Source organism: Battus philenor, unplaced genomic scaffold (assembly GCF_028537555.1).
Source record: "Battus philenor isolate CCGP_79_NKW_IND1 unplaced genomic scaffold, ilBatPhil1.0.hap1 SCAF_4, whole genome shotgun sequence".
Lineage (NCBI taxonomy): Eukaryota > Metazoa > Arthropoda > Insecta > Lepidoptera > Papilionidae > Battus > Battus philenor.
The window spans coordinates 4,714,739-4,742,556 of NW_027181704.1; the positions used below are offsets into that span (position 1 = coordinate 4,714,739).

Here is a 27,818-nt window from a genome sequence, read left to right on the forward strand (position 1 = left end):
CATTAATTGACAGCGAATTATCTAAACATCTGTACATTCATCTATTTAAAGCTTTTGCACCTATAACTAATTACAAAAAAAGAAATTTAATTTAATTATTTTAAAAATCGGTAGTTAGCACTACGTGAAATAAAATTATAAATAAACGATTTAAAACATTTCTTTTAAAGTTTTTATATCTATTAAGTAACAATAACATTGAATTTTTTTTGGTATTACTTACCTAAAAATATAACCCTTTATATGATTATTTAGTATATATAATGTAGCTTGTTTTACGTTTCGTAATCACGTTGACCCATCAGGCTTCACTTAGTCCAACTTAAGTCCCTTGAGAGCTTAGCAATGCAGACGAGAATTTGTTTCGAGCTCTAAGCTAACCTCGGGCTATTTTATTTCGCCGTTTCAGTAGCTTTGTTGCATCGAAATCTATTTACGTTTCCTAATTTTTAAAAGAGAGGTAAAAATGTAAAGCTATTTTCTTATTTACTTAGATCATAACGATTTATGTTATTTATATTTGTGTTTCTTAATTAGTTATAAATTCTTAATATTTATATCTTCCAATGACACTCATAACTACATTATAGAGTCTCATTAAATCGTCATTTAAAAAGGTTTAGTTTTTTTTATTCATAAAAATATACAACCATATACGTAAAATTAAAATCATGTAATAATAAAACGCGAAAACGACACCGAGGAATTTTTGTAACACGATTATCGTTAGCCTCATTTGTCAACGTTTTCAGAGTATTATATCAAATTCTTACTAGCGATGACAAATAAAATCTTTCATTAATAAATATTAACATAATCCTCATCACTAAGCAATTCATCTTAAAGATAACATAGCTTTTCTAATGTAAATATAAATGTGAAAATGTAAAAGCAAGAAATATTGCCATTATAAAGAGCGCTTAAATTTTTAAACTATAAAATAGTTTATTAACTCAATGTCTGCCGCCTTTTATGCTCACTTTATAAATGGCGCTTTCTTTAAGTTAAATTAACGTCAATTCACAAAATTAGCAACATCCATTGCAGTCGGGTAACTAATGTAGCGATTACGTGAAGAGAATTAAAACTCTTTGCGAATCTTTTGTGAAATTTATTTAATGTGGATTTTAGTCACGTCTTCGAAAGACCGTGGCGTGAAATAGCGTGTTTGTTATCTTAATGAGGTATTCTAATACATTTTTTTTGTTTTTATCTGTGTCTGGAAAAACTGATTTAGGTTGCTGCTATTTATTTATTTTATTGAGAATTTATAAGAAATAATACACATAACGCTTAAGGAGAAGTGGAAAGGGCTATGCTCGGAATTTCTCTATTAGATCGAATTAGAAGTGAGACAAAAGTAATAGACATAGCATAGCGGATTAAAAAGTTAAAGTGGCAGTAAGCAGGTCACATCGTGACTTTAAGATTCTGGACTAGAGACCACAGACCGGCAACCACTTCAAAGGATGACAATCCATGAAATGGACGAGCGACTTTATAAAGGTCGTCGTCAGGCGCAGAATGTAGGTTGCTTCCAAACGTTCTTATTTTAAATCTACACATATTTGTCACATATGCCACCCACATGTTTAGCAATGACAGTCATTTAGCTGTAATGTTAATATGTAATGATTATTAACATCATTTCCATCGTTTTCACATGTAAGCAATATTAAGGCATGGACAGTAGTAGTCCAGCGGTAGAGGACTGAGACACGACCGAAGGTCGCAGGTTCCTTATATAATTCACGCTTTGTGCATTAATTATGTAGGATTGTCAGTGTTCACAAGTTTAAAGAGAACGGGCAGCAGCGTCCTCTACATATGGTACGAAATACCACACTGCGTTCCTCCGCCTATCAAGCGTGGCGATTATGATATATCCCCCATAGATCTATGCCTTCCAATAAGCGTCTACCGGCTTAAAAAAGAAAAGAAGAAAATTATTAAGGCAATATTTATATACCAATGTTTTTCTTCTATCAATAAATTTAACCATATACAATTTCATTTAAAACTCAATATTAAAAGAGAGAGATTTTCATTTTCCTTTTTGATTAGGTTTACCGGATAAGTTATTTGTGTTTATTCTTTTATATACAATATACAACTTAGTATTATTACCTGTATAGCATAGTGAAGGTTGTCCCTATATTGTATGAAATATTTAATTTTAAATTAGCTTTAAAGTAAGATACGTGCTGTTATTACGTAAATGCAGGATCCTCTTAACAATACCCTTTTCATGCGTAAAAATTATGTGCTTTACTCTTCCAGTAGTTTTATATTCAACTTTAAGTGTTCAACCGCACCCATTACGGTAAGCATTACACTTAAGTACTTCGAAAGGAAATGAGCCACACTTAAGCGAGACATTTTTCAAAGTTCTTTTAAAAAATGTAACTTAAAGACAATGGAAGTTACCTAAGGTATAGTTATTCCAAAACTAGATGAAAAATAAACTTTTTGCGTTACAACATTGTAAGAACAGTAACCTTGTTATGTTTCATTTAAATTTTAATATGGATAAAAATTAATTAGCTTAGACTGAACGCTAGATGAAATACATTTCATTATGAATAAAATAAATAATTATTTAACATTACATAATCAGGCGAATCGGCAAGTTGAAGAGGTAATGGGCAGACTACATAGAGCGCACATTGCTCTAAGGTTCTAGAGTGGAGACCAACGACCAACTAGCGCAGCGAGGGTCGTCCACCTAAAAGGTAGATAGACGGCCAGTCCTATTGGAAATTTATAAAGGAGATCTATATATATATACATATATATATATATATATATATCCGACAGTAGACTTATATGATAATAAATTAAGAAGAAAAACTAGCATGCCGCCACGCAACTGATGTTTCTCCCCGTCTCGCGGAGTGCGTACCCAAGGCGTAGTATTGCAGTTTCGGTAGCACTATGATATAGATAGTGAGCAAATAAAAATTAATTATTTAATTTTACTCTTTTTGACAGATTCGTCTCTACGAAAATATTAATTTAAAAAAAATTACACAAATTGTTTGCCAAATTATGTCAGACAGTTTTAAAACAATTACACTCAATTGCTCTTTAAAAGTAATAGACGGCTGCTACTGAAAGAGGGTTTTACTTTATTTAATGGCTTTAAAAGGACCGATAAAAGTAGAGGCATATTTCATGGTCGTAAAATAATCGGCAAACACTAAGCCTGTAAGCGTTGAGTACATAATATCGTACGTAAACGACTACACCTAAAACAATATAGCAACGAAATAGCCGGGTTTCGTTTTTAGACCGAATATATTTTTACTTACTTGAATTTGTTCACGCTCATGTTATTGTATCAGTTTATATATGCTTTTGATTAATAAGTTACTAAACAAAAAAAAACGCTTCTTGATTCTTTTCTTAAACAAATCATTTTACTCGTATATCTCTATTTTTAAAACGTTTACTGCTGACGTTTGTTTTGAGTTTGATTTGGTAATCATTGATAAAGATAAATTTAATAGAAATCGCAGTAACAATATAATCCTTGCACCATATGCACCTTATCATTTGAAACGGTAAAATGTAAATAAGACGTATTGATCTATCTTTATTGCAATTGGTTAAAAATAACGGGAATTCTGCATTGATTCCATTTTCAATATCGAATATTAGTTTGACTTTTAAGAGGGTTACAAGACATTGTTAAAAAATTCTGGCTAAAAGTATCACGTTGTTAAATATTACGTCCTATAGAGAGTTTATATCCATTTAAAATATTTTGAAGAGATAAATCTAATAAAAATTGTTTCTCAGAAATCTATCAACCGAAAGGCTAAGCCCCTTCAAACTTGAAACTTTTAGGAGCGGTTGCTTTTATTTCGTTGGCAAGCAATGAAGAAGTTTTTAAGAAATTCAATACTCCGCTTAGGATAAAGTTTAAAAACTGGCCGGATAAGATTTATAAAAAAAAAACATTTATATTTCCCGCTAAGTCATCTGTAAAAGGTATTACGTATTTATGTCTAAACTGGCTTGTATTAACCACATAAACATAATAGTTATGTAAGTTGCTCGGAACCTTAGCACACAAGAACGCATCAGATGTTCGCCAAGACCATCACGTAACCGTCGAATATTGTAACGAGAATTAAATAATCGACGCGCAAATTCACACGAATCGTTGGTCTTTAAATACATTTCGATTGCGAATACGTGTCTTTATGCCGTCCAACATGACCGAAAATCATGATCTTAAACCCGCATAAATAACAAAGCTAACGTCGGCCCTTTTTTGTTTTTTTGTTTTACCGTTACGGAAAAATTTAAATGAAATTAAATTCTGCCACCGGACATGCTGTACATAAACGACAATAAGGAATAAACATACCATCAAAATAAAAAAAGTTCTCATCTGAAGTGGCAGGGTGGGGCATATTGCTCATGTAACCGATGTCCGAAAGATTCTCGAGTGGCGACTACTAGTCAGTATACGCAGTGTGGGTAGACCTCCTACTAGATGGATCGTCAACATAGTTAAAGTCACGGGAAGTCGCTGGATTAGGGCCGGTCATCGTAGCGATCTTTGTAGGAAACCTAGGCCTTTCAGTGGACGTCTATCGTCTGAAAAAAAGAGAAGGTAAATATAACATCAAAACATCATATAAAGTATAACGTAACAACAGTAACAAGTAAAACATTATTTCTAAGTTAGAAAAGGACCAATATATAGCTACTTCCGCCATGCAGCAGTAATCGTGTACTAAAGCGACCCCACTCTGTGTAAATAATGTAATGATAATATAATAAGAAATCGCGCTTACTATCTGTCCCTGTAGACTGTATTGCCAGAAGATATTGGCCTTTTCCATTCCTGAAAAAAAGAATAAATTAACGTAACACATTTCAGGCTCATAATTTTATATAGGTGATTGTAAATAGTTATAAAATATATAAATCTTTTTTTGACAAACTAGCTAAGCATGAACCCTTTTAAAGGTTCTACACATATAACAAGTGTGAGATGTGCGTGTTACCATACCATAAGCTGCTTGCAAATAGAAAGTGTCTACTCTTCTATGTCAACCTTAAGAAATGATTAATACGACATTGCAATAAACTGCTTTTATATTATTTTTGAAGGTCGTTAAATGTCTTATATGAAAAAAAAAATTAGAATCTAACGAAAATAGGGAAGTTGTAAGAATCTATAAGAAATAAGTAATTACATTTATAAACTTTGATGTTTATAATAACTTAAATTTATAATTTTTCGATAAAAATAGAGAATTTGGTTGTTACAATTTAAGGTAAAATATGAATGAAACTGCACAACAATCTGCCATTTGAATTACAAAGTTTCAGATGTCATAATTTCAAACTAACTTCGGTACAAATCGGCTTACGTCGAGCTTAATTCAGACATAGTTTCTCACTAGTGTAGATATGCGGCCCGAATATTGCAGGCCTTATTTTTATTCGTATCCAAATTTAATATCTTAAATTAATAATACATTTTTGTACTTTAATATTATAACAACTATTAAATATTTTAAAAGTTAAAATTATGCTTTTATATAGATTATTCTTCCACTAATAAAAGAATCGCCTGAAGGAATGGACGTGTCTCTTAAAAATATTAATGTAGCCACTTTTTAAAATCGCTTTTTTGCCAATTATTGATGAGGGTGAACGAATATATTTAAGTCTTGTTTGTGAATATATATGACGACGCATTGACGCCACAAAGGAGTTGTCGCCTGAACCGCCGGATCGTTCGGAACTGTTAATAGAATGTTATACTTTTAGATACATATAATAATATTCCCCAAAAATACGTTGTATTGAAATTCCGTTATAATAACCAAAGTTATGTTAGATATATCGGCAAGCCATATCCAAGCGGTCCTATTGGAAATACCTCTTACGGCTGAAATCCTGAAAATGTTGGCAAAGCTCACTTCACTTACTTTTACACGAGATAAATATAAAGTTAACGGTGTAGAAATTAAAACTTAAATATATAAGTAATTAAATGATAACTTCAGAAAAATTGTACACGCAGATAACTTTACGTTATAAGAAGCAACCATTTGAATAAATGATTTGAAGGCAGAGAAATATAGTATCATTAAAATTACGCACTGCGAACAATCCGAAACAAACGTGGCGTATAAAATTTATGATCTGCGCGAGAATGAGATTTCCAGGAAGAAGATTTAGTGTGCAGTAACAATAAAATCGTATTTTAGTTTTCATACGGGTTGACGCTTTTCGATTTTCAAGCGAAACTTTTTTACTGTTTTATTTTTAATCCTGTAAATTAAAATAGCCACTTGTATAATTATTACGATTATTTTTCCTTATTATATATTAAAATGTACACTGCTCCCATTTTATAAACATCTTTACATCTACATCTTAATTTCAAACGTACGGCCAGAAGGCCGAAAGAAACACCTGAAACATCTTTTATTTAGAATCCAAAAGTTATGATAAATAAATTAAGAAAAAGTTTCATGGCCATAGAGAAATTAATAGCACTTTCATTTTATATTAAGTTATGAATTTTTGCTTTGTTATATTTTCTTTTGAAGTATGATGATTCTTAACAATCTTATTAAATCGATAAAGAATTTCGCTTCATTACATTTGTTTCGCCTTATTATAAACATGTCTAAAAGTATAATTAATCAATTATATTTTTGCCACAAAGTAAAAACACTGGCTGAATTGAATCTTAAATTAATTCAATAATATACTTTTCCGAAAGACGCTATGTGACCCACAAATAGACGCCTTAGTGTAAAAGATAATTAAAAAAGATGGGTTAAATGTAATCAAAGATGCTCTCTCAACGTCTGTTTTATGCAAGTTACTAATAGAAGTCGACGTGGAATTATTAACTCACTCTTTGTGCCAGTCTCTTGCACATTTCGAATAAATTAAACCGGAAGTCGAGCGCTTGTTTTATGAGTCGTTGTCATAGATAAATGTAGGTTCATTTCTAGTGTTGTACTTTCATTATTTTGTTGGATATTTTATGTTACTTTAATTTAACAATTCTCACTGTATAATACTTGATAATAAGAATTATTGAATTTTTGAATAATTTAGATCTTGGAAACATTCTAATTAAAATTATCTATTACGCATATCGACATAGCTCAGGGCATTGGTAAATTAATTGGCATCGGGCAGACCACAAAACGCGCAGAATAGATGACTACAAAGGGCTTGAAGTACTGGAGTGGACACCATGAAGCGGCAAGAGTAGCGTAAGACATCCATCCACAATCTGCAAAGGACAACCTTGTTAAGGTCGTCGATGACACTGGATGTATACCGCTTCCAGCCAGTCGTATTGGAAATCTATGGAGGAGGTCTATGTCCAGCTGTGAACGTTATATGGGTGAAATAATGATGAAGGTGTCACGCAAGAGCTGAAATATACTTTACTTTTGTAAATTTCGTAATTAAATATACAAAACTTCAAAATAAATAAACAGTAATAACGAAATAAAAATTAGATTCAAATATACTATAATTATTTTGAACAGAAGATTTATCCGTCTGAAGCCTAGTAGTTCTATTTAATACCCGTAAACCTTTTTAAGCTAAATTCAATTTAGTGAACCGATATTTCCACTCTCATCTGTTTTTATTTTATTACGAAGACAAAAGATGGATATTGCTGTCGAATTTCAATTTACGAAAAAACACACGCGTAATATGATTTCCCTTTCAGAGGAGGAAATGAAAATGTACAGTATTTTATTTCGTTATTTTAAGATTAATCCTTAAAACTGTTTAATTTATGTGAACCAAAAATCTTTTAAAATACAGACATTAAGTAAATAAGAAAGGATATAATAGATGATAAAAAACCTCTCAGTTAATATAAATTTATATAAATATTTAACTTTATTTATGAAATATTTACGAGTCAACATTTCTAATTACACTTTCATAATGGCTTGTTGACCACAAGTCAATACCAGCGCAGAGTCCCGCAAAGATTGTTTTTAAACGTACCAAGATTATTAATAGCTAATATTTTCTGCCCCCTGACTCCGAAGTTTACAATAATTATAAAAGTTTTTAAAAAACGTTTTGTTTTTTTTTTTTTAAAGTAGGTACGAAATATCGTTTTTTTCGAATCGGTGTGAGGGTCAAACAGCTTCAAAAGGCTGAAGTCGCATAATTTTGCTTACACTTATTTTGTGACTAAATATTTTGGTTTTGTACTACCGTGTCAAAATTGAATTTTCTATCTATGATGTTATTATTTTGTTAGATTTCCTCAAAAAATCTTTACATAACAAATTCTGATTTCCTTATAGATTTTGTTACAAAATTTATTTAACAGAGTGATCAAAGATTGTGTTCGCGTACTAACCTGTTTGTACTCATCCACAAAAACTCTCAAAGCATATTACATACACTACCGACCACTAAGTGGAACAGACAACTACACATAGACGATGACGAGGGTGAAACATAAGGAGCTTACTACGTGGAATATAAAAATAACATTTTATATTATGGTCACATAAAGGTAAAATTTTCAATTACACGGTTCAAATATAACCAATTATATAAACAAAACTATTACACCGTGTTTACATAACTGTTATTTTACAGAGGAGAATTTAAATTGATAAGTTATTTGTTTATATTTCATTTACATGCTTCACTTAAAGATATATAATCGTTTTAGGATATTGTTAATTACAAAATCCTACAGATTCTTAACTAAGATCCTATACCCTGTTACATATATCCCACACTCACACCCTCGCACACACAAGATTTTCTAGCCTTCCGTGAACACAACCACTCTTCCCAGCCAATATTCTTCCATCATCAATTCCAAACGATTTTCCTTTCTATATTCTTACTCTTTTTCATTCAAAGCTATCTCCGTTGACTTATATTTTTAATACTTAGTTACTAAATTTTTTTTTCACTTTTTCATTCGTGCTGTGTGCATTAATTTTAGACTTAAGCCTTACAGTGTGCATCTATAGTCTAAAAGACGAGACACTTTTAACCAACCGGTTTATGTACTATATCACATTGTTTTTTTTATCATAAAAGCAAGTGTAGTTGATTTAAAGAATTATTTTTCTAGAAATGACTTAACAGTACAACAGTACAGTTGCTGTTAAATGTGGTTATATTGCGTAACGAATTCTGTTGATTCTAATGTACATTAACTGTCTTTCGCCCACGGAAAATGTTAAAATGAAACGCCGATATTAATAATTAAATGACGATAAATATTTATCAATTACCAATTTATTTTCATATAACATTTTATTTTTTCTTCGTGCATTGCTTATAGAATATATTATTAAAACGAGAACAATAACCACCGGATATTTGATCAATACGAAAGGGTTATTTTGATCGCAGTAACTAAATATCCTGGGGCAAATAGCATAATATTCAATTACCATTCGCCCTTGTGCGTAAAACCACTAAATATTGTTTTTGTCTAAACCATTCATTATTTTTCATTTGCATAGAAAATCATTGAAGTTTCAATTTTTACTTTGATAAAATATAAAAATTGTTTTAAACTTTCGTAATTGTATTTTATGAAAGAACGAGACAGGAGCTCGACTTTTTTTACAAAAATATTTTATTTTGTTATGTTCGAAATTTTAACGACTAAACACTATTTAAAGAAAATAAGTATTAAATGGTTTTTTTATCTTATCATTACCTTAGAGAATCTGTAGACACGCCCGATCGTGAGACCATATACGAAAGACTCCTGTTAGTATTAGGTCATTCTGTTGTATAAGATGGCGAGGAAGGTTTCTCCATCAATAAGTAGAAGCATAGTCATAGCTGTTTAGTAACACTGTGCTCATTGATCTGTTTTTGTAACTACAACTCATCGATGGATTGTTCAATAGGCGTTCAGAACGTTTCTTACGACACGTGGACCATAGATGTCTGCTTATTGTCAGGAATTTTAAATACCTTTGAATATTTAAATAGGGTTTTTTGGAGATGTATAATATTTTTCTTGCCATCCAACTAATCCAAATTCAACAAAGTTTAAGTTAATAATTGAATATCTCAGAATGGCTTATCCCCGTTTTTCTCTAGGACGAGTACGAGGTCCGTCCACTACCATCCCGATATGGAGAAGTTCCCTTGGAGGCGATAAACGTTTCGATTCTACTTTTCTGTTCCGCATAGTCTGAGTATGGAACAATTTGCCGGCTTCCTTATATCCTGAGAAATATAACCCTGATCTCTTTAAGGTCGAAGTGAACAGATACTTATTGAGTCTGCGTGCTGCACTACACATCGTCGGTTTCCAACAGGCGAGTTGGTGGTCAAAAGCGAGTTAGTAACCGAAAGAAAAAAAATGAACATTACTAGTAGTTAATATTATCAGGAAATTAATAAGAAATTTTAAACATCGAACACGCATACCTAAAGCCTTGTCTGATTAATTTGTAGTCGGAACAAATGTTTGCGTAAAGCATTAACTTTTTAAAAGTATTCTTCGTTATAATTGTTCACTTGTATATAAATTATTCTGTAGAGATGTACATAGCGGTGTTTACTTCGCTTTAGACAAATAGCAATGTTTTACTTTTAAATATTTGCCTGTGTAAATAATAATTTGTGAGGTGATATAATTCTATAAGATTAGAGAAAATTTTTAAAGTTAGAAAACAGATTAGTTTTCTTTTAAAACAAACTTTATTTTTTTAAATCTCTTTAATTTCAATAACATAACAAATTTTAATAAAATTATAATTAAACGTAACTTAGAGACATGTTTCTATTGAAATAAAATTATACATCAATATTGATTTTAACAGTAAAACGACATTTTGTGGAGTTTAGTATGAGCAGTCTTAATTGAAGTAATTTCCAATGTAATTTCCTCCGCTCCCCATTTTCACTTTGGGTTAGAACATAAATCCTCCCACGCCATTTGTTCTTAATTTGCAACGATTTCTGTAGCCTTTTTAGGTTTCCTGCGCTGCTTTGTTAAATTGATTAGAATGAAGAGATACGAAAGTATGACTTAAAATATAGAAATGCCCATTTTTTTAAGCTATAGTCCAGATGTTTTTGAAAAACTTAATTTGTTGATCGAATCAGCAAGTATCTTTAGAAATTGGTAAGCGAAAGTTGAAGTTGTTGTCTCAAGACGGCGTAAGGACGTAGTGCAAGATTTTGTATTTCAAAATCTAGAGAATGGATTTTGATTTTTCTACTGCTGGAGCCCAATACGGCTCTGTTGTAGTCGATAATTTACAACGAAGCCTTGAATATGTAAAAAATATAATTTCATTCTTACATCAGCCACCCACTGCTGGTTATGGCCCTCACCAAAAGATTTCTAATAGGACTAATTGAAAGCGGCCTGCATCCAGCGTCATCCGAGGACCTTAATGAGATCGTCTGTCCACCTGGTGGACGTCCTACTCTGTGCTTGCCGCTCCGTAGTCTCCATTACAGAACCTTATAGCCCCAACGACTATCTGTGCGCCATGTGGCCTGCCTATTGGCACTTCAATTTTCTAATTCGCTGGGCTATAACCGTTACTTTCGTTGATCCTAAATTTTCCTAATTCCCGATTCGATCTCGTAGAGAGAAGCCGAGGATAGTCCTCTTTAGAGCTCGCTGAGCGACTGCAAGTTTTCCAATGAAGCTCAAAGTGAGAAATCAAGTTAATTTTTTACGTATTAATTTCTTTTATTATACGTAATTTAACATTTTCAAAACAGTCTTGGTTTTATAAATAAAGCAAAATCATAGCAGTTTGTTTTGTTAATCGAAAAGGAATTGTCGCCAAAGAAGTAATAATACTTAAACTATTCGACTTATGGAATGTAATGAAGCTTTTCTATATATCTGACTTAATTAACATTGCTCACATCTAAGATTGACTAGAGATCGTGATAAGCGCTGGCGTTGAAATTGTAAATGAGAGTAATAAGGCGTATATTTCGAACAAAAATTATGCGGACCCCACACCACGAAGTGATGTATTTTTTTTTGTTTTCATCTTATAATTTATTACTGTAAAGACACTTTTATTAGATATTTTATAAAAAATACAATTTTAGAATACGTTGTTATGTTTACCATATGTCAAAATACGTGTATAAATATAAATTATACTTTCTATAATTATTATTGATTTAAGGCTCAATGTCACCCAAAAAGTAATGGCAAGAGATATCCTCGGAGCTTGGCATGAGCATTATCAAAAAAACTATGTTTTTTTATGAATAAAATTAACCCTAATATGACAGACAACGGATGTTATTACGAATTATCGTATGTTAATTATTTAAAAAGGTAACTCTTTTAACGTAAATATTAGCAGGTAAAGGTTTAGTAAAGGAAACTTTTTTAATTACGCAAATTATTTTACTGAAAAATATGTTTCATGTCATATTGAAATAAACTTGTAAATGTTACTGTCAGTTTATCAAATTTATTGTTGTATTATATTTTATTCTATAAAAAATCTCTACGTTTTTAAAAATCAAATTATTACATTAAAACAAGCTTTGTTCGCGTAGCCGAGGCACAGGTAACAGGCTTAGTAAGAACTTACGTAATTGAGTTTACAAAGTGGAAATTTTAAATAAAATTTTGCTTTGTATTTCTTATCTGCGACATTAAACTTAATTAAACATGTCACTTCGGGAGAATGTATTGCAAAGTGAGCGACACAACAGCCTGATTGCATTAGAACACGCTAATGTACAGTAATCAAAACTCCCTGAATTCAAATAAGCAATATATTTATAACCAAGCTTCGTTTAACATTTTTAAATTTAAACACTGTAAAGCTTGCATGTTATGAAAAATTATACATTTATTATTCTAGTTATAAGTAATATTTTAATGATTTTTTTCATCATCATTTCAACTGTAAGACAACGTCCACAAGTGGGCATAATCTTCACCACAGATTTCCAAAGGCAGCCTACATGCAAAATCTTCCAAAGAGCTTATGTAATGTTTCTTTGAAATGATTAATACTAGCTTTGTCGACATGTTTAAAAGTATTTTATGATTACAATAAATTTCTAACGTAATACGATTTCGGCGAATCTTCGTCTGTTTGACAGACAGTATACTCGTAGAATTTCTTAAGAGGTCCGAACACTCAGGCGGTTCACGCGATTGTGTTATCCGTGTGTCGTCATTTATACCAATAAGACTTATAAAATTTCTTCTCTCAACAATTACTTTTAAGTGCGTTTAGTTCAACGTTCCTGTAAAGGACTTAACTACGTCTAATACTTAAAATGCAGTCAATTAACACCCGTATCAAAAGATTTCATTTATATTTTTAAGTGTTTATCGTGTATCTTTCTTAAATAATTTGAATATTTTAAGATAATTTCTGTCTTCAATTTATCCAATATTCATTTAGTTTAGAATCAAGGTCGAAAATCGATAGGGTCCAACATCAGAGACGCTTAATATCGTTACGGTTAAGAAATCATATTATGGGTTACATAATTTGCAATTTTGTGATAAACATTGTTACCTTCATAAATTGTAATATTACGTAGACTAGATTAACTTTATCACTATACACTTGACCTACTAAGTAAACGTCTATAATAAGGTAACATATTAGCATTCATTATAAATGTATTGTTTATATATACAAACAAACTGGGTAAGTATAATATATAAATAAAGTATAATATTCGAGAAAGAAGTCAATCATCGTATCCAACTTTGCTAGACACCATTCGAAAAAATACGAAACATACCATCTTGTAATATGCCTGAGTGCCTTAAAGCGACCAAAGAGTGTTACCTGTGATCGATAACAAGATCACAGTCATTCGAACTTTAGAGAAAGTAATACTCGAGATTTATTTACTAGTTCGAATTAGAAATGAAACGTAGACAAAATAAGTAACCCACATAGCCATGATTTGCCAGTTGAAATGGGAATGAGAAGGCTACTAACACACAACAGATGGCCACTGACACATTAAGGATCTGGAGTAGGGACCACGGACTGGCAAGATCTGCGCACACGCACTTAGAAGATGCACAAACGATATCGTTAATAGCGACAGAGACGCTGGATATATGCCACTTTCTAGCGGCCCTATTGGACATGTAAATTATGGATTAGGCGTATGCTCAACAATTAACGTCCTACGTCTAAAATGGTGATGACGATGACAATCAATCATTTAAAATACCAACCGTAAAGATTTTTTCCCTTATTATATTCGGATCCCAGTAGTACTATAGATTAAATAGTCAGCTAGGCCTTGCAGCTAAAGATAATATAGTCCAACGTCATCATTTGCATGGCATTTCAAATTATGCGGTTAATAATACTTTGAATAATGCATGAACTGCCACGTGATTGCGTCCGGTAGCGAATGTGCTTAATATTTCTATTGCTTTGAAATCTTATAATTCATTATCTAATTTGCGATTTTTAAAAATTGTTAGCTAAGAAAATTATACAATATTATAAAATGTAATATTACATAGACACAAATTTAAAGTGAACTTATCACTTTATCGCTGTAAATTTTATTTACTATTGGAAGTCAATACAGGATGATTTAAAGGCGATGAAAAGCTTTAAAGCAGTAAATGCATTGCACATTTTGTACCAATTTTTGTTTGGTGTTTAGTACAACCTATACAAAAATTAACTGCCACAGATATAATAAATAAGGTAATGATAATGTATTAAGAAAAAGCGTTTGCCAAATTAGCATAACTACATATCAAAATCAATTTTTATTTACTATCTGCCACTGCTGATTTCAGTGACAGAAGTAATTGATTTGTTGCTTTCCAATAGAAAAATCAAATTTATGTGACATTTTTTCAGATTTATTATGCAGAATGATAGGAAATAAGTATAAAAACCATAAAGCTTTTTGCTGACAAATGCGCTATAGATTCACCCTTTCAAAGCTCTTAAATCTTTATATTAGTATATAATATTTTTTTATTATTTAATTGACATAATGATTCAATTAAGTTTATAATCATATGCTTGGTATTACAATGGACGGTTTATATTACTTTAATTACCGCAAGAAGAGTAATAGCAGTACTTTTAAAACAAAGCTATTTTCATAAAAATTATCCAACTTGACCTTCGTCTTACACTTTAGTAGTCACGACAAGAATTAAAATAAAACGTTCACGTTTTAACTTTGTAATTTAATTTTGATTAGGTCTATTGTTAGAACAGTTAAAATAGTCTTTATCTACCGTTAATATTTTTTTTTCCTTGTCCTATTCAAATGGGAATAAAAAACAAACAATAAAATTTTGATACGTAATGGAACCTAACTCTCTAAGAGGTTTTCTCCTCCAAGAAATTGGAAAGAAAACAGAAAATATACTTATTGGAGAAACGCCAAAATCATATACAACTTTTGCAGAAAGGCAATTTGCGATACATTCACCGCATATTTTTAAATCAATAATTAACTTTAAATGTAATAAAAAAAGTGGGATCTAGTTTTGCGTTTTTGAAAAGCGAAGTCCTTTGAATCAAGCACTAAAGCTTAAAGGGGCAACACGTTAATTTGCTGTAAATAAAAAATGAAAGAAATAAATAAAAATTATCGTAATTATTTTTTATATTGTAAATGCTTAGCAATAAGTTTCCGTTTGAAGCCAAACTAGCTATTGGAATAGCAAAACGGGCAATCGCGAAAGGTAAAAAGTCTAACAAGTAACACTTTCTGAAAGAGAAAAAAAATATAACGACTCTGAAAGCGAAATGAAATGTTTAGCGTAATAAATAGCAAAGGCTTAGAAATTCTTTTGCCTTGTAACGAACAAAGAACGCGTGTTAGTTGTAACTCTAAAGAACCAAACACACGATTGTATGCCGCAGGCATCAGACAATTTAACGACAAATTTCTAGATAAGAACATAGAAATGTGTGTTTACTTTTACTTGCCTAACTTGGAATTCTTTTTGTAACTTCTTTTCTTTATATAAGTATATCATCTCTAAGAGAAGGTATTATAACTTTAAAACCAGCCAGAATTCGCGTAGATTCAAGAATGTCATGTATCCATTGTAATTTATTTATTAACTATGCTTGTATTTTAACGAAGTTTTTTTTGGCACACGTATTATATATATAAGATATCCAATAATTCAAAGTCAAAGTGTGAGACATCTAATATTTTTTTCTTAAAATATAAATCAAAGAATAAATTAGCAACAAATACATATAGATATTACCTAAAAGTTCCTATTTAGATAGTGAAGAAGTTAAATATGAGTAGAATGCGAAGATTAAAGTTAGAAAAAGAATTGCTAACATTTATTTACAATTTTAATCTCTTAATTCGCATCTATACTAGAAATAGTGTCTTCATAAAACACTTATTCAAGAAATATAATTAATTACATAATGGTACATGAAAATCTTGACGAGAGTCACAGTATCGACTAAATTAATTCCTAGGTCATTTTCCTGAAAAACATTTCAGAAAATTCAGCATAGAAAAATAACGTTTTTGACCTGAAAACGTTATACAGTGTAAATAAAACGTGAATATAAAAAAAATTAATTACAAATTTTAAAAAGTTTTTCCAATTCCTATTCAAAAAAGGAAATAAAAACCTAACAAAAGTGGAAGAATAATGGCCAAACTGTAACAATATTTCAACTGTAACGTGGCTGACTACACGTTCGGCAAATAAAGTGTTTGTCCAATATTTGCATCCAAATGGAAAATTCGATTCTTGGAGGTGGGCCAGGTCGCTTTTCAAGAACAAAAATTTAGGGAGAACTGAATATTTAAAACTCTATATAATTTACGACTAAACTATATATCAAGTTTTCGAAAGAAAAAAGAATCAAAATGTGATTTCATTTAATGAAATTATTCGTATAGTATAACCGATAGTCATGATATATAGTAAAACTTTTTATATTCAATACACATATTAAAAATAATTTTATATTCCAATATATGCGTTTAAAAGCTCGTAAGCGTCCTATAATTTTCATCCAGTCGCGGAAAATTACTCATAACTCTTTTCTATTAAAGTTTTATTGAATTCGAAAGATACGTCATAAAATTAAAAATGTTGTTGCTATATATTTTAAATACTTTATTAAAAAATGATAAATATTTTTTACAGAAGACTGAATTTCTTTTTATTTGTTTTATTTTAGCAAAGGTTGCAAAATGTGACAGAGTAATCTAGAATATTATTTATCGTGGAATATCAATCGAAAGATCAGCTATTATGTATGCAACAGCTGTCCAAAAAGCAGTGCACAAATCTAGTTCTTCCGGATCTTCAACATTCATGGTATCTCCCTCAGTGTGATGGAACCAGAAATATCTCTCATTAGCGTTGTGAAGACTAGCGCCTGGAACGCCTGTTTTTATTATTACAGCAATATCAGATCCAGCGCTGTCATCTTCTACTAAAGTAGAAGCATTAATTGATTCAAAAAGTTTTAGTATTTCCGCTATAATGCATCTAGCTTCTTGTGTTCCGGATACTGCTAGCCCTCTAGGCGCAAACGTTCCTTCGTCTGATTCCATTATAAAATTAATATTTGAGCTTTCATTTCTATGCTTTTCTTCATATGCATAGGCACCAACCAGTCCTAATTCCTCAGCGGTCCAAAAAATTGACCTCAACGTTCTGCGCGGTCGCAAATTTAATCGTTTAAGAATAACTGGGGCCGCCCAACTAATGAAAAGACCACCACCATCATCCATAGCTCCTTGCCCGACATCCCAGCTATCTATATGTCCAGATACTATAACGAGTTTCTCTGGTTTCTCAATTCCTTTCAAGTCAATAATAGTATTTCGGGAAACTTTAGTGTCGTATGTTGAGAACATTTTTATGTTCAGTTCGACTGTTTCGCCACGGTCGTATAATCTTCTTATCAAATCAGCGTCTTCAATAGTAATCGCAGCTGTCGGAATTTGAGTTACGTTACCTCCATACGTCTGCGATCCAGTGTGAGGTGAATTTATCGAAAATGGGGTAATTGATCTTACAAGTGCAGCTACAGCGCCTTTTTCAGCTGCTTTAGTGGCTCCTTGCGATCGATAAACTACAGTTTCACCGTATGAAGTGAAAATCGGGTCATAAAGGACTATTTTTCCTTTTACATCTTCATACGTCGCAGCTTCTAATTTTTCAAAATTGGACACAACTATTACTTCGGCGGTAATACCTTCGTCTGGAGTGCTTACACTTCGTCCAAGTCCTAATAATGCAATGTTTTTAACTCTTGGCTTAAGCATTGTTATTACTTCATCTCCCCGTACCCAATGCGGAACCTATAATTAAAAGATGTAGATAAAATATATAAAGAGCAAACCTGTGTCCCATTTACTTAAACTTGCGTAAAGTGTGTAAATAGTTACCTCAAGCTCCTCAGTAATTATATCAGTAACGCCTTCATCTCGGGTTAGTTGAATCATATAATCTATGGAATCTTCTAACACCTGAGAACCCGAAGGTCGTGCTCCAAATTTGTCGACAAATTTAGCTAATCTATAAATAGAGAAGTTCAATTTAAATAAAAAAAATATACAATTTGTCAGAACTTTTTTAAACTTTGCCATTTGTAAATTTCAGAATATCTTATTCTTCTTCTTTTTTTACATTAATTATTATTCGATTGTTAGTACATATTGTTATCGGAGATCAAATCTACCTAAAACAAGGCCAAGTTCATCTAAAACTTTGCTAATTTATTTAAATTTCTTCCAACTACAGTTACGAAATAGATTTTTCTTACAAAACAAAAATGTTAACTTGTAACAATTGGCAATTGTAACTATACTATTGAATATATGTGGTCACTCACCCAATCGTGAAAATAAAATAGTGTTAAGAATGTTAGAATTACAAATTTAGCGTTCAATTATCATTCTATTGTAGTAATTTTACTTACTCTTCATCATCGATACTTACTCATCATAACTTTTACTCTTAAAATCTCCTTCTGTCACATATTTAAAAATGTCTTCTTTAATGTCTTTATAGGACGCTATTTCATTTATTAACTCTTCACTTAACAAATTTTGACAGGTATCTGATGTTTTAGGAACATGCTTTGCATTACAAGAAAAACATATTAGTAGAGTCACTAAAATCGGATTAATAATATTCATCTTTCAACTATAGTCGATTGATGACTAAAACATTTTTAGACATACAATGCGTCTTAAAACAAGCATTGATAAGTAATATCTCCACAAAAGATATAGGTTGTCAGACGTCTTTCACACTTAAAATGTTATCAATCGACACTTGAATCCACTTTGATACTCGAAGGATTTGAAAATAAATAGATGGAGAATTTTATCTAAAGTTTTTTGTTAGTGTTAATATTTGTCGGCTTTGAGAGATAAAATGCAGCTAAAGGAACTGAAATTTTATCTCAAATTACAAAGAGATAACTTTTCACATCCCTTAACAATTTATGTTAAATATCCAGAGGCACTTACTCATCGTATGTCTTCCCCTCGAACGGCCCAGCGACATAGTCGATAATATCCTTGACGACAGTATCATACGAAGCAATTTCATCTGCCACGACACCAATGTTACAAGATCTTAATTCCGAATAAGTTTTTCGTTTCAACGCGACACATTCTATCCGTGAAAGTAGCACCAAAAACATGATTACTTCTATCAAAGAGACGTACATTGTTATTGAATGATATTTATTTATTGATAAATGCAAGCGTTATTTGTTACGAACGTCTGTATTCCCTCTGTGACAATAAAGGAATGTTATTAGGAAATGACCATATCCTCAATAGACCATTGTTGGGAATACTGGCCATATAAATTGAATGCATTTTTGAGATATGAATACTAGAAATGTTAGGGCGCACAATTTTTTAATTTATTTGAGACACAATATAAAAGTGTGATAAATTTACTTGGTTTCCTGTATATATGTATATATACACATATATATATATATATGTGTGTGTGTGTGTGTGTATATATATATAAATAATTGGACAAATAAATTGATATTCATTTTGGACAAAAACCAACTGATATATATCTGCAGGCTTACAATTAAATGTTAGTTTAGGAAGTAAAACCGTTTTTTAATGAATACAACTATTGATTCATCATCATCATCATTAGCTGTAGGACGTCTACTGCTGGAGTCGATATGTCTCTCCATAAATTATCAATTGGACTGATAGAAAGCAGCTTGCATCCAACGTCTTCTGACAACCTCAACGAGGTCGTCTTCCACCTTGTACGAGAACGTCCTTCACCGCGCTTGCCCGATAGTGGTTCACCTCATTGATGAAAAATTCATTTTTCTAATTCTTTTCAAAATTCAGATCGTATTCAAATTACGTGTTCAAATTAATAATTAAAATAAACCATTTTAAATATATAAAATCTGAAATTTAACGAAGAAAATGTCCCTTAATAATATGCATTGTTTTTGTTAGTGCGTAATTATTTGGAACGAATTCCTTAAATAACACATGGACCTACATTAAGATCTATTATTTTAATAATGGTGATTTCACCGTAATAGACGTCATCTACCTCAATAACTTGCTTCCGTTATTATTTCGATAATCTTTTGTGTACATTTCAATGTGCCCAGTTATTACATTTATAAATCATAGCAACGCAACGAATAAAGAATTCCGTGGATACATTATTAATAATTCTTTTGTACAGTAAGGTTTGTGTCATTAGTATACACAATTTATTACTTCATCTAACAGTCAAAATTATTAAAATAAATATTAGTTTGATAAACAAAAGAGAACCGATATTTAGCTCTACCAGCGAAAAATACATAATAATTTCACAGTAATAATAATAATAACAAAAATCCGTGTATAAAAAAAGTAAATTAAAATATTAAATTATTATAAAATATTCCAAAACATTTTGACATCATGTCAACAATGTCTGAAGCTAATAATTATAGATCAAACTAAAATTATTAACAATTATTTACTAATCTTATAGATTCATTATATATTCTCTTTCCAGCCGATAGGTGCCCACTTCAAAGCAGAGGCCTCCCCCAAAGATATCAAGGGGGACTATACCATAATCGCCACGATTGGAAGGTGGGTTGGCGATCTCAGTGTGGTATTATGTGTCTCAGAGGACGTTGCTGTCCATCCTCTGAAAACTTGTGAGTAGTCGCAATTCTATAAAATGAATTCATAAAATGTGTATTATATAAGGTTGTCCCTGGGAATCACACCCGCGACTCATGATCGTAAATCTCAGTCCTCTACCGCTGGAATATCTTTGTTCATTATAAATGAAATAAAAAAAAAAACTTCATAGAATTATTTAATCTGAAATGATGTTATTACAAACGTATTTTTTGTTTTATCCTTCGCAAATGTAAACATCAGGCAGTTGATAATGTATACACTACTTTATTTTAAATGCAAATGCAAAGCCGTTGTAATGTTTGAACATATTGAGTTAATGACCCTTGTGCTCCATATTATATCTAAAATCAATTCATTGAGCATTGTCCTATCTCGAATTTTCCTACAAAGTCAGTAATTTAATTGGTATTAATGGATAATAACTTTGTAACGAAAAGAATTCGTAGTTCGAAACATTTGTATGAGACAATAATAGCGTCGTGCTAAATGAAATTAGAAATAAACGATAATTTAACTCCTAAAAATATCAAATTCAGCCACATATCGCTCTGAATAGATACTTACTGGAGCTTTAAGGTTCTGGACTGAAGCCCACACGCCAGCAAGCTCACCGTGGGACACACAAGATAAACATACGACTTTATTAAAGTCGTGTGATACATGTAGCTGGTCTTGGTGCAGATGTATTGCAATCAACTCTGAAAACACCTAATTATTATAATATACGAGATCATATTTATTAAGTTACTAGTTTATAAATATCATTTTCTGTGGTAATAATAAAATAAAATATATAACGTATTTGGTAAAATAGATTGCTATGAACCCTGATCATATATTGACATTTCTTTTATGACTAAAACGTCCGAAATAAATAAAGGAAAGATTATACTGTACCTCGGCGATATTGCCGTCTTGTTAATCTCTGAATATTGCGCACGGAATCAACTGTTATTTATCAACCATTGGATCCGCTAATAAATGTCTAGATGATTAGTATTTGAAATGATAAAAATAATACACATTAGGGCGTAAATCGTTAAATTGTTTGAATTGTATAATACAGAACTTTTATGATAATATATATAACGAAATAACTATTAAATAATTATGAAATTTTTTGTCCGCTAACCTTCTAAAGAAGTCGGTTTAATTCTATAATTCTTTCTGTATTTTTTTTTAAATATGTGTTCTTTTTTAATTTTTGTTTGTATATTTAAGATATACTTAATGGATAGATTAAATTGTCTGTATTAAATACAGTATAATAATGCGGTATGTACTCCAAAACGAAAATACGGCACTTTAAACGCCTGCAAAGTTTTTGTTAACTACTTTACGATTGGACAATTTTCATAATAAATTGTTAATGTGTAGATATTTCGCGTATATGTGTTTTGTGGTGTTTGCAATGAGATATGAATGTTTCTTATTCTGCTTGATACAACTTGATACAACTGTTATACAATTAGTAACTCGACAAGGTTTAGATTTGCAATCTTATTAATGCTAATGAAACAATTTATCAATTAATATTACTTTGTTGTTTATACAACTTTGCAAAAATGGCAATCGAGATAGATGAAAGGGTTATGGTTATATAAAAAAATAAGGTTAATGTGAGTAGATAAATGCTAAGTTCTGGTTGAGTGTATTTCTTTGTCTTTAATTATTTAAGGCTACTGAATATTAAATAGCAACAGGCGACTCATCTTCATCATTAAATGTAGCGAATGGTGATATATTCTGTTTAAAATATGACATTGTAATGTTCGTCACATTACAATGTCATATTTTAAACCGGAAGAACTTATGTACTTCATTAATGGCAAGCAGTTTTTCTTTATTATAGTATTCCATACATTCACTCATAAGCAGTCTTAAAAATCATTTTTTGTTTTTATTTATGACAACACACTTCTTTAATTATTTAAAATTATAAACATGTTTATAATCTTTAGCGATTCAAATAAAATAGAGTATAAGACTCTAGAAATATTATTAATATTAATTTGTTTATTTAATAATAAACTTTACTAAAAACTAGCGCATGACAAAAAATAATAAAAATATAAAAGAAAACATTCCCGTAACGTAGGAAGTTTAGGATTAAAATTTGAACTCGGTTCCACATTTTTGACCTTTTTATACTCTTTAACCTATGCTCCGAATCGAACAATAGCAAGTCGATACAGCTATAGTCTAGTTACGTTACGATAATCGATAAGTATACTCGTCGAAATGACTCGTGTACAAATTATATTTTTATTGTTTACACAATATTGCTACATTAATACATATGTACTATTGAACAAAAATGATTACAGTGAATGCGTTCTAGATCCAGATTTACTTAACGAAATAGCTTCATATAAGAATGTAACCGATACAATAATGAGTGAGATTATCAACAACACATGGGGCAAAACAATGTACGATGAGTAAGTATAATTTTTGTACATCGCATTAATTTATTTAACATAAATCGTTTGTACGTAAATTTTATTTTAATTGATTCTAAAAATACTTAGGTACACAAACTTTATCGATAAATTCGGTGCCCGTCCAGCCGGAACAATAGTATTAGAAAACGCAATAGATCATATGATAAACCTTACAAAAAATTATGGTCTTAACACCGTCACCACCGAAAAAGTACTGGTAAGTGTATTTACTATCCTATTAATTATCCACAAATTACCGAGGAAAAGATTCGTAGACGAACGAAAGTTACCAACATAGCCAAACGGTTTAGCAAGTTGAAGTAGCAGTGGACAGATGGCCTTGGGTTATAGAGTAAAGATCACAAACCGGCAAGCACAGTGTATCCACCCACAAGGTGAACAGAAGACCTTGTTTGGAAGGTCGCAACTTTGGATGCAAGCTGCTACCTTCCAGCCTATGAGACCTATGTCCAACAATGAAGATTCCTCGTCTCAAATAATAATGATGATGAAAATCACGTTTATATAAAGAATTTGTTATGCAAGTTATTTAAAAACGCTAAAAATCATCTAGGTTAGAAACACATGGAAATCGTTCAGAATTTTTAAATGAGTTATTTTTATATATACCTCTCTCAAAATAAACTTGTTTTTATTGTTTGTTGAAGACTCCACATTTGGTACGTGGCTCAGAGGCTGCAGTAATGATACAGCCTCGCTTGAAGCGAATAGCTATTCTTGGACTCGTTCCGAGCGTAACCACCCCTGCTAATGGAATCACTGCGGAGGTTATTGTTGTACGCAGTTTTGATGAACTAAATCAAATTGATGAAGAAAGAATTAAAGGAAAAATTGTTGTATTTGATGCACATTTTACAACATACGGCGAAACAGTAGCTTATAGAGTAGCGGGTGCTTCAAGAGCTTCTGAAAAAGGAGCTGTAGCCTCACTAATAAGAAGTGTTACACCTTATTCATTGTATACTCTGCATACCGGTTCACAATCTTATGGAAAAAATGTCACTAAAATCCCAACCGCTGCAATAACTCACGAGGATGCCGATTTAATGAGAAGACTTCAAAACGAAGGTAAAACAATTGTTTTGACTATAATTATGCACAGTACAATAAATTTCAAGATTTCAAGAAACACTCTCGTGGATCTTGTTGGACGAGTAAACAGAGATAAACACGTAATTGTATCGGGACATATTGACAGTTGGGACGTCGGACAAGGGGCTATGGATGACGGCGGTGGCATGTTCATAAGCTGGTTCGCACCTGTTATTATTAATAAACTGAATTTAAAACCAAGAAGAACACTTCGTGCAATTCTGTGGACTGCAGAAGAACCTGGTCTTGTTGGAGCTTTTGCTTATTTAAAACGGCATATGGATGAGTTAGACGATATTAATTTTATAATGGAATCAGACGAAGGAACGTTTGAACCTCTTGGGTTAGACGTTGCGGGGTCCAAAAATGCAATTTGTATTATAGCTGAAATATTAAAATTATTTTCCCCTATAGATAAAATAAAAGTTAGCAATTCCGTCGGTTCTGATATAAGTATTTTTAATGAAAACGGGGTGCCGGGCGCAGGTTTACTTAATAAAAACGATAAATACTTTTGGTTCCATCACTCTGACGCCGATACAATGAATGTTCAAAATAAAAATGATGTCTTACAGTGCGCCGCCTTTTGGGCCGCCTTTTCTTATGTCGTGTCAGACTTGTCTGTGGATATTCCTCGATATTAAATTTAATAGTATTTTTAATTTAACTTGTTGCTTTACTGTTATGATAAAATAAGTATTCGGTCGTTGTCGTTGTGTAACAACATGGTATGCAGAGGACGCTGCTGCCCATCCTCTGGAAAATTGTTTGCGAGCAATGGCAATCCTATATAATTAATGCACAAATGTGAACTATATCCATTGTAAAACAGGAATCGAACTCACGACCTGTGATCGCAAACCTCAAGTTTTACCACTGAACTACCAGTACTCATATTCATAATATTATAATCAGATGCATTTAATATGTATTATTACATTTAATATGGCACATCGAGCAGATGAGTATGAATTACTGCAAATATTGGCAGAGTTCGGTTTTATAGAACATTGTCTGTGTCGCACAATGCTCTAAAAGCTTGGTGTATACATAAAAACTGATTAATTTTTAGGCGAAAGATATTTCAGACTTGTCAAATCAAATGCCGGTTAAATAATTATCATCATCATCATCATAATTTCAGTCGAAGGCCGTCTACTGGTAAACATAGGTCTCCTCCATAGTTTTCGAATAAGACCCATACAGTTAAACCAAAGGGTTCAAGATCTGACTTCTATTGTTTTAACTATTCCACGTATTGTTATTTTAAGAAAAATTAAAATGCAAGGTTTACTCAATTTTACAAATAAATGTTCTTAACGGTTAATATTTCAACTGATTTATGTGACTATAATCAATTTAACATGCATGTTATAAATGTATGTAATATACATTAAGGAAATAAAACTTTAGGTTTCTGTGACATGTTTTTATTTGTAAATATTTTATAATGAATAAAAATAATTTTTAAACGATAATGTCGCTCTTTATTTTTGTGTTACCGACGATTCGAGTCCTCTTTAGTGACCATGGTCACAGTTAAGACTGACTGTATGTCCATATGACATAGTTATTTCAAGGTACTACTAAATTATTTCATCAGTAAATCTAGGAAGTTATAACTGCCACACTAGAAGCTAAACACGAATCGTACAAATATTTCCGACTGCATGTTTCGAGTGAAGTCAACTATCTTTAAACAAAAGTCTCGATTGATATTCAACTCGTCTTCAAGAATTCAGACGCAACAGACGTCTTACTTCGGGGGACATCGCAGCAACAGAGCACCGTATTAACAAACTTAACCACAACATAAATAAATATATATAAAAATATCATTAGCAAAAATAACACCTACACTCTAAAAAAGTCATCCTTAAGTTTTAATATCTGAAAACCTTTTTTTAAAATCATCTAACAAGTGTAAATGTCTTTGTTATGTTCTGTAAAATTAGTTTGTAGTGAGACGCGAAAAAAAATTACAACAGAATTTCCACACAATACCACAGTACTAAAGTAAAAAGGGCGAGTGTGTTGTGAATATCCGAACGCTCCCCTACCGATCCCATGTCGGTAAAACATGTTTGTCTCGGTAACAAGATACCGAAAACATTCGCTCAAACACTACTCATAGTAAGTGACACACGTACGCGTTAAACATTCAACATCTTTTAATTACAATTATTATAAATTAAAAAAAGGGACGTCCATAATGTATTTACAGGACCCTGAAAATCTGCCTAAACCAAAATTTTGTCTATTAAAAATCTCTAAATGATTTATAATAAGCGGAATTAAAGTTTTTAAAAAATTTCGCTAAAAGCTATATTAAAAGTAAATTGACGGAGAAGACTAGAATCTTTGACAATAATGTCGCTTGATTATTATGTTTTCGTTTAGACTATACTTCTCAGAAAGTGTATGAGCATCAACCGGTATTATTAAACTTTTTTAAACGATATGTTGCCGGGATGTGTGAAGTTTCTTACTCCTTCTTTTTCACACAATGTTATACACCTAATAAAAAAAGTTAACGAGAAGTAAAACTTCTGTTACAAGTTCCAATGTTAAATAAATTAATTTTATCATTTATCTTTATTAAATACGAAATATAAAATTAATTCCACAATTAATGTAAATGCACGCTTTGGTAAGTATATGGTGGAAGCCTATGTCCAGAAGTGGACGTGCTATGTCTGAAATGATGACGATGGTGATGAATTTAATGTAGCAATATGGTAACTGCATATCATTTAAATTTTTTCCGAAAAAAAAAATGCGTTTATACTTAATACACTCAAAATAGAGTTACGCGGTACTAACTAAATAAAAAGAGTAAACAATGTCGACATTGCATAATTAGAAAAAATAAATAGCGAAATTATAGAAAAAGTATCGATGAGTTAGGTTTTGATTAGAATCTATTCAAATATAGTCTAACCTTTTTGAATTGTCTTTTCTTTTATATTAAATTTTTATACAATCATATTTTTACAAAACCAAATTCGCTTAGATAAATAAGTTTTATTTCTTTGTTAAAAAGAACAATGTTCACTGTGGTCCATCGTGCAAAGCAGTGTGTAACAAAACCTTGTA

The 27,818-nt window shown here is 31.3% G+C and overlaps 2 protein-coding genes across 5 annotated transcripts; one reads left to right on the forward strand and one right to left on the reverse strand.

Moving 5' to 3' along the window:
* Positions 1-17,191: 17,191 nt before the first annotated feature.
* Positions 17,192-22,097, reverse strand: LOC137928652 (carboxypeptidase Q-like). 4 transcript variants are annotated; one of them, XM_068771563.1, is made up of 4 exons: positions 21,730-22,097; positions 19,492-19,675; positions 18,403-18,532; positions 17,192-18,315 (listed from the first exon to the last, which is right to left on the reverse strand). In XM_068771563.1, the coding sequence occupies exons 2-4, from the start codon at positions 19,665-19,667 to the stop codon at positions 17,224-17,226; spliced, it is 1,398 nt and encodes a 465-aa protein (XP_068627664.1). In that variant the 5' UTR covers positions 19,668-19,675; positions 21,730-22,097; the 3' UTR covers positions 17,192-17,223. The 4 variants fall into 4 exon arrangements, with proteins under 4 accessions (XP_068627664.1, XP_068627665.1, XP_068627662.1 ...); XM_068771564.1 differs by having other exon boundaries at positions 19,492-19,573; positions 21,730-22,096; XM_068771561.1 differs by lacking the exon at positions 21,730-22,097 and having other exon boundaries at positions 19,492-19,694.
* Positions 22,098-23,348: 1,251 nt separating this feature from the next.
* On the forward strand, positions 23,349-26,193 carry LOC137928651 (carboxypeptidase Q-like). The gene is made up of 3 exons (XM_068771560.1): positions 23,349-23,606; positions 23,697-23,826; positions 24,278-26,193. The coding sequence occupies exons 1-3, from the start codon at positions 23,407-23,409 to the stop codon at positions 25,364-25,366; spliced, it is 1,419 nt and encodes a 472-aa protein (XP_068627661.1). The 5' UTR covers positions 23,349-23,406; the 3' UTR covers positions 25,367-26,193.
* Positions 26,194-27,818: the final 1,625 nt, after the last annotated feature.

What these genes read in the sequence shown, in the direction of transcription:
- LOC137928652 (XM_068771561.1), bottom strand. Translation starts at nt 19,694, where the DNA reads ATGTACGTCTCTTTGATAGAAGTAATCATGTTTTTGGTGCTACTTTCA. An exon ending in GAGGGGAAGACATACGATGA is followed by an intron (nt 18,533 to 19,491) that starts GTAAGTGCCTCT and finishes CTCTATTTATAG; the next exon opens with ATTAGCTAAATTTGTCGACA. An exon ending in TAATTACTGAGGAGCTTGAG is followed by an intron (nt 18,316 to 18,402) that starts GTAACTATTTAC and finishes TTTTAATTATAG; the next exon opens with GTTCCGCATTGGGTACGGGG.
- LOC137928651 (XM_068771560.1), top strand. Translation starts at nt 23,407, where the DNA reads ATGACTCGTGTACAAATTATATTTTTATTGTTTACACAATATTGCTAC. An exon ending in GGCAAAACAATGTACGATGA is followed by an intron (nt 23,607 to 23,696) that starts GTAAGTATAATT and finishes AAAAATACTTAG; the next exon opens with GTACACAAACTTTATCGATA. An exon ending in TCACCACCGAAAAAGTACTG is followed by an intron (nt 23,827 to 24,277) that starts GTAAGTGTATTT and finishes TGTTTGTTGAAG; the next exon opens with ACTCCACATTTGGTACGTGG.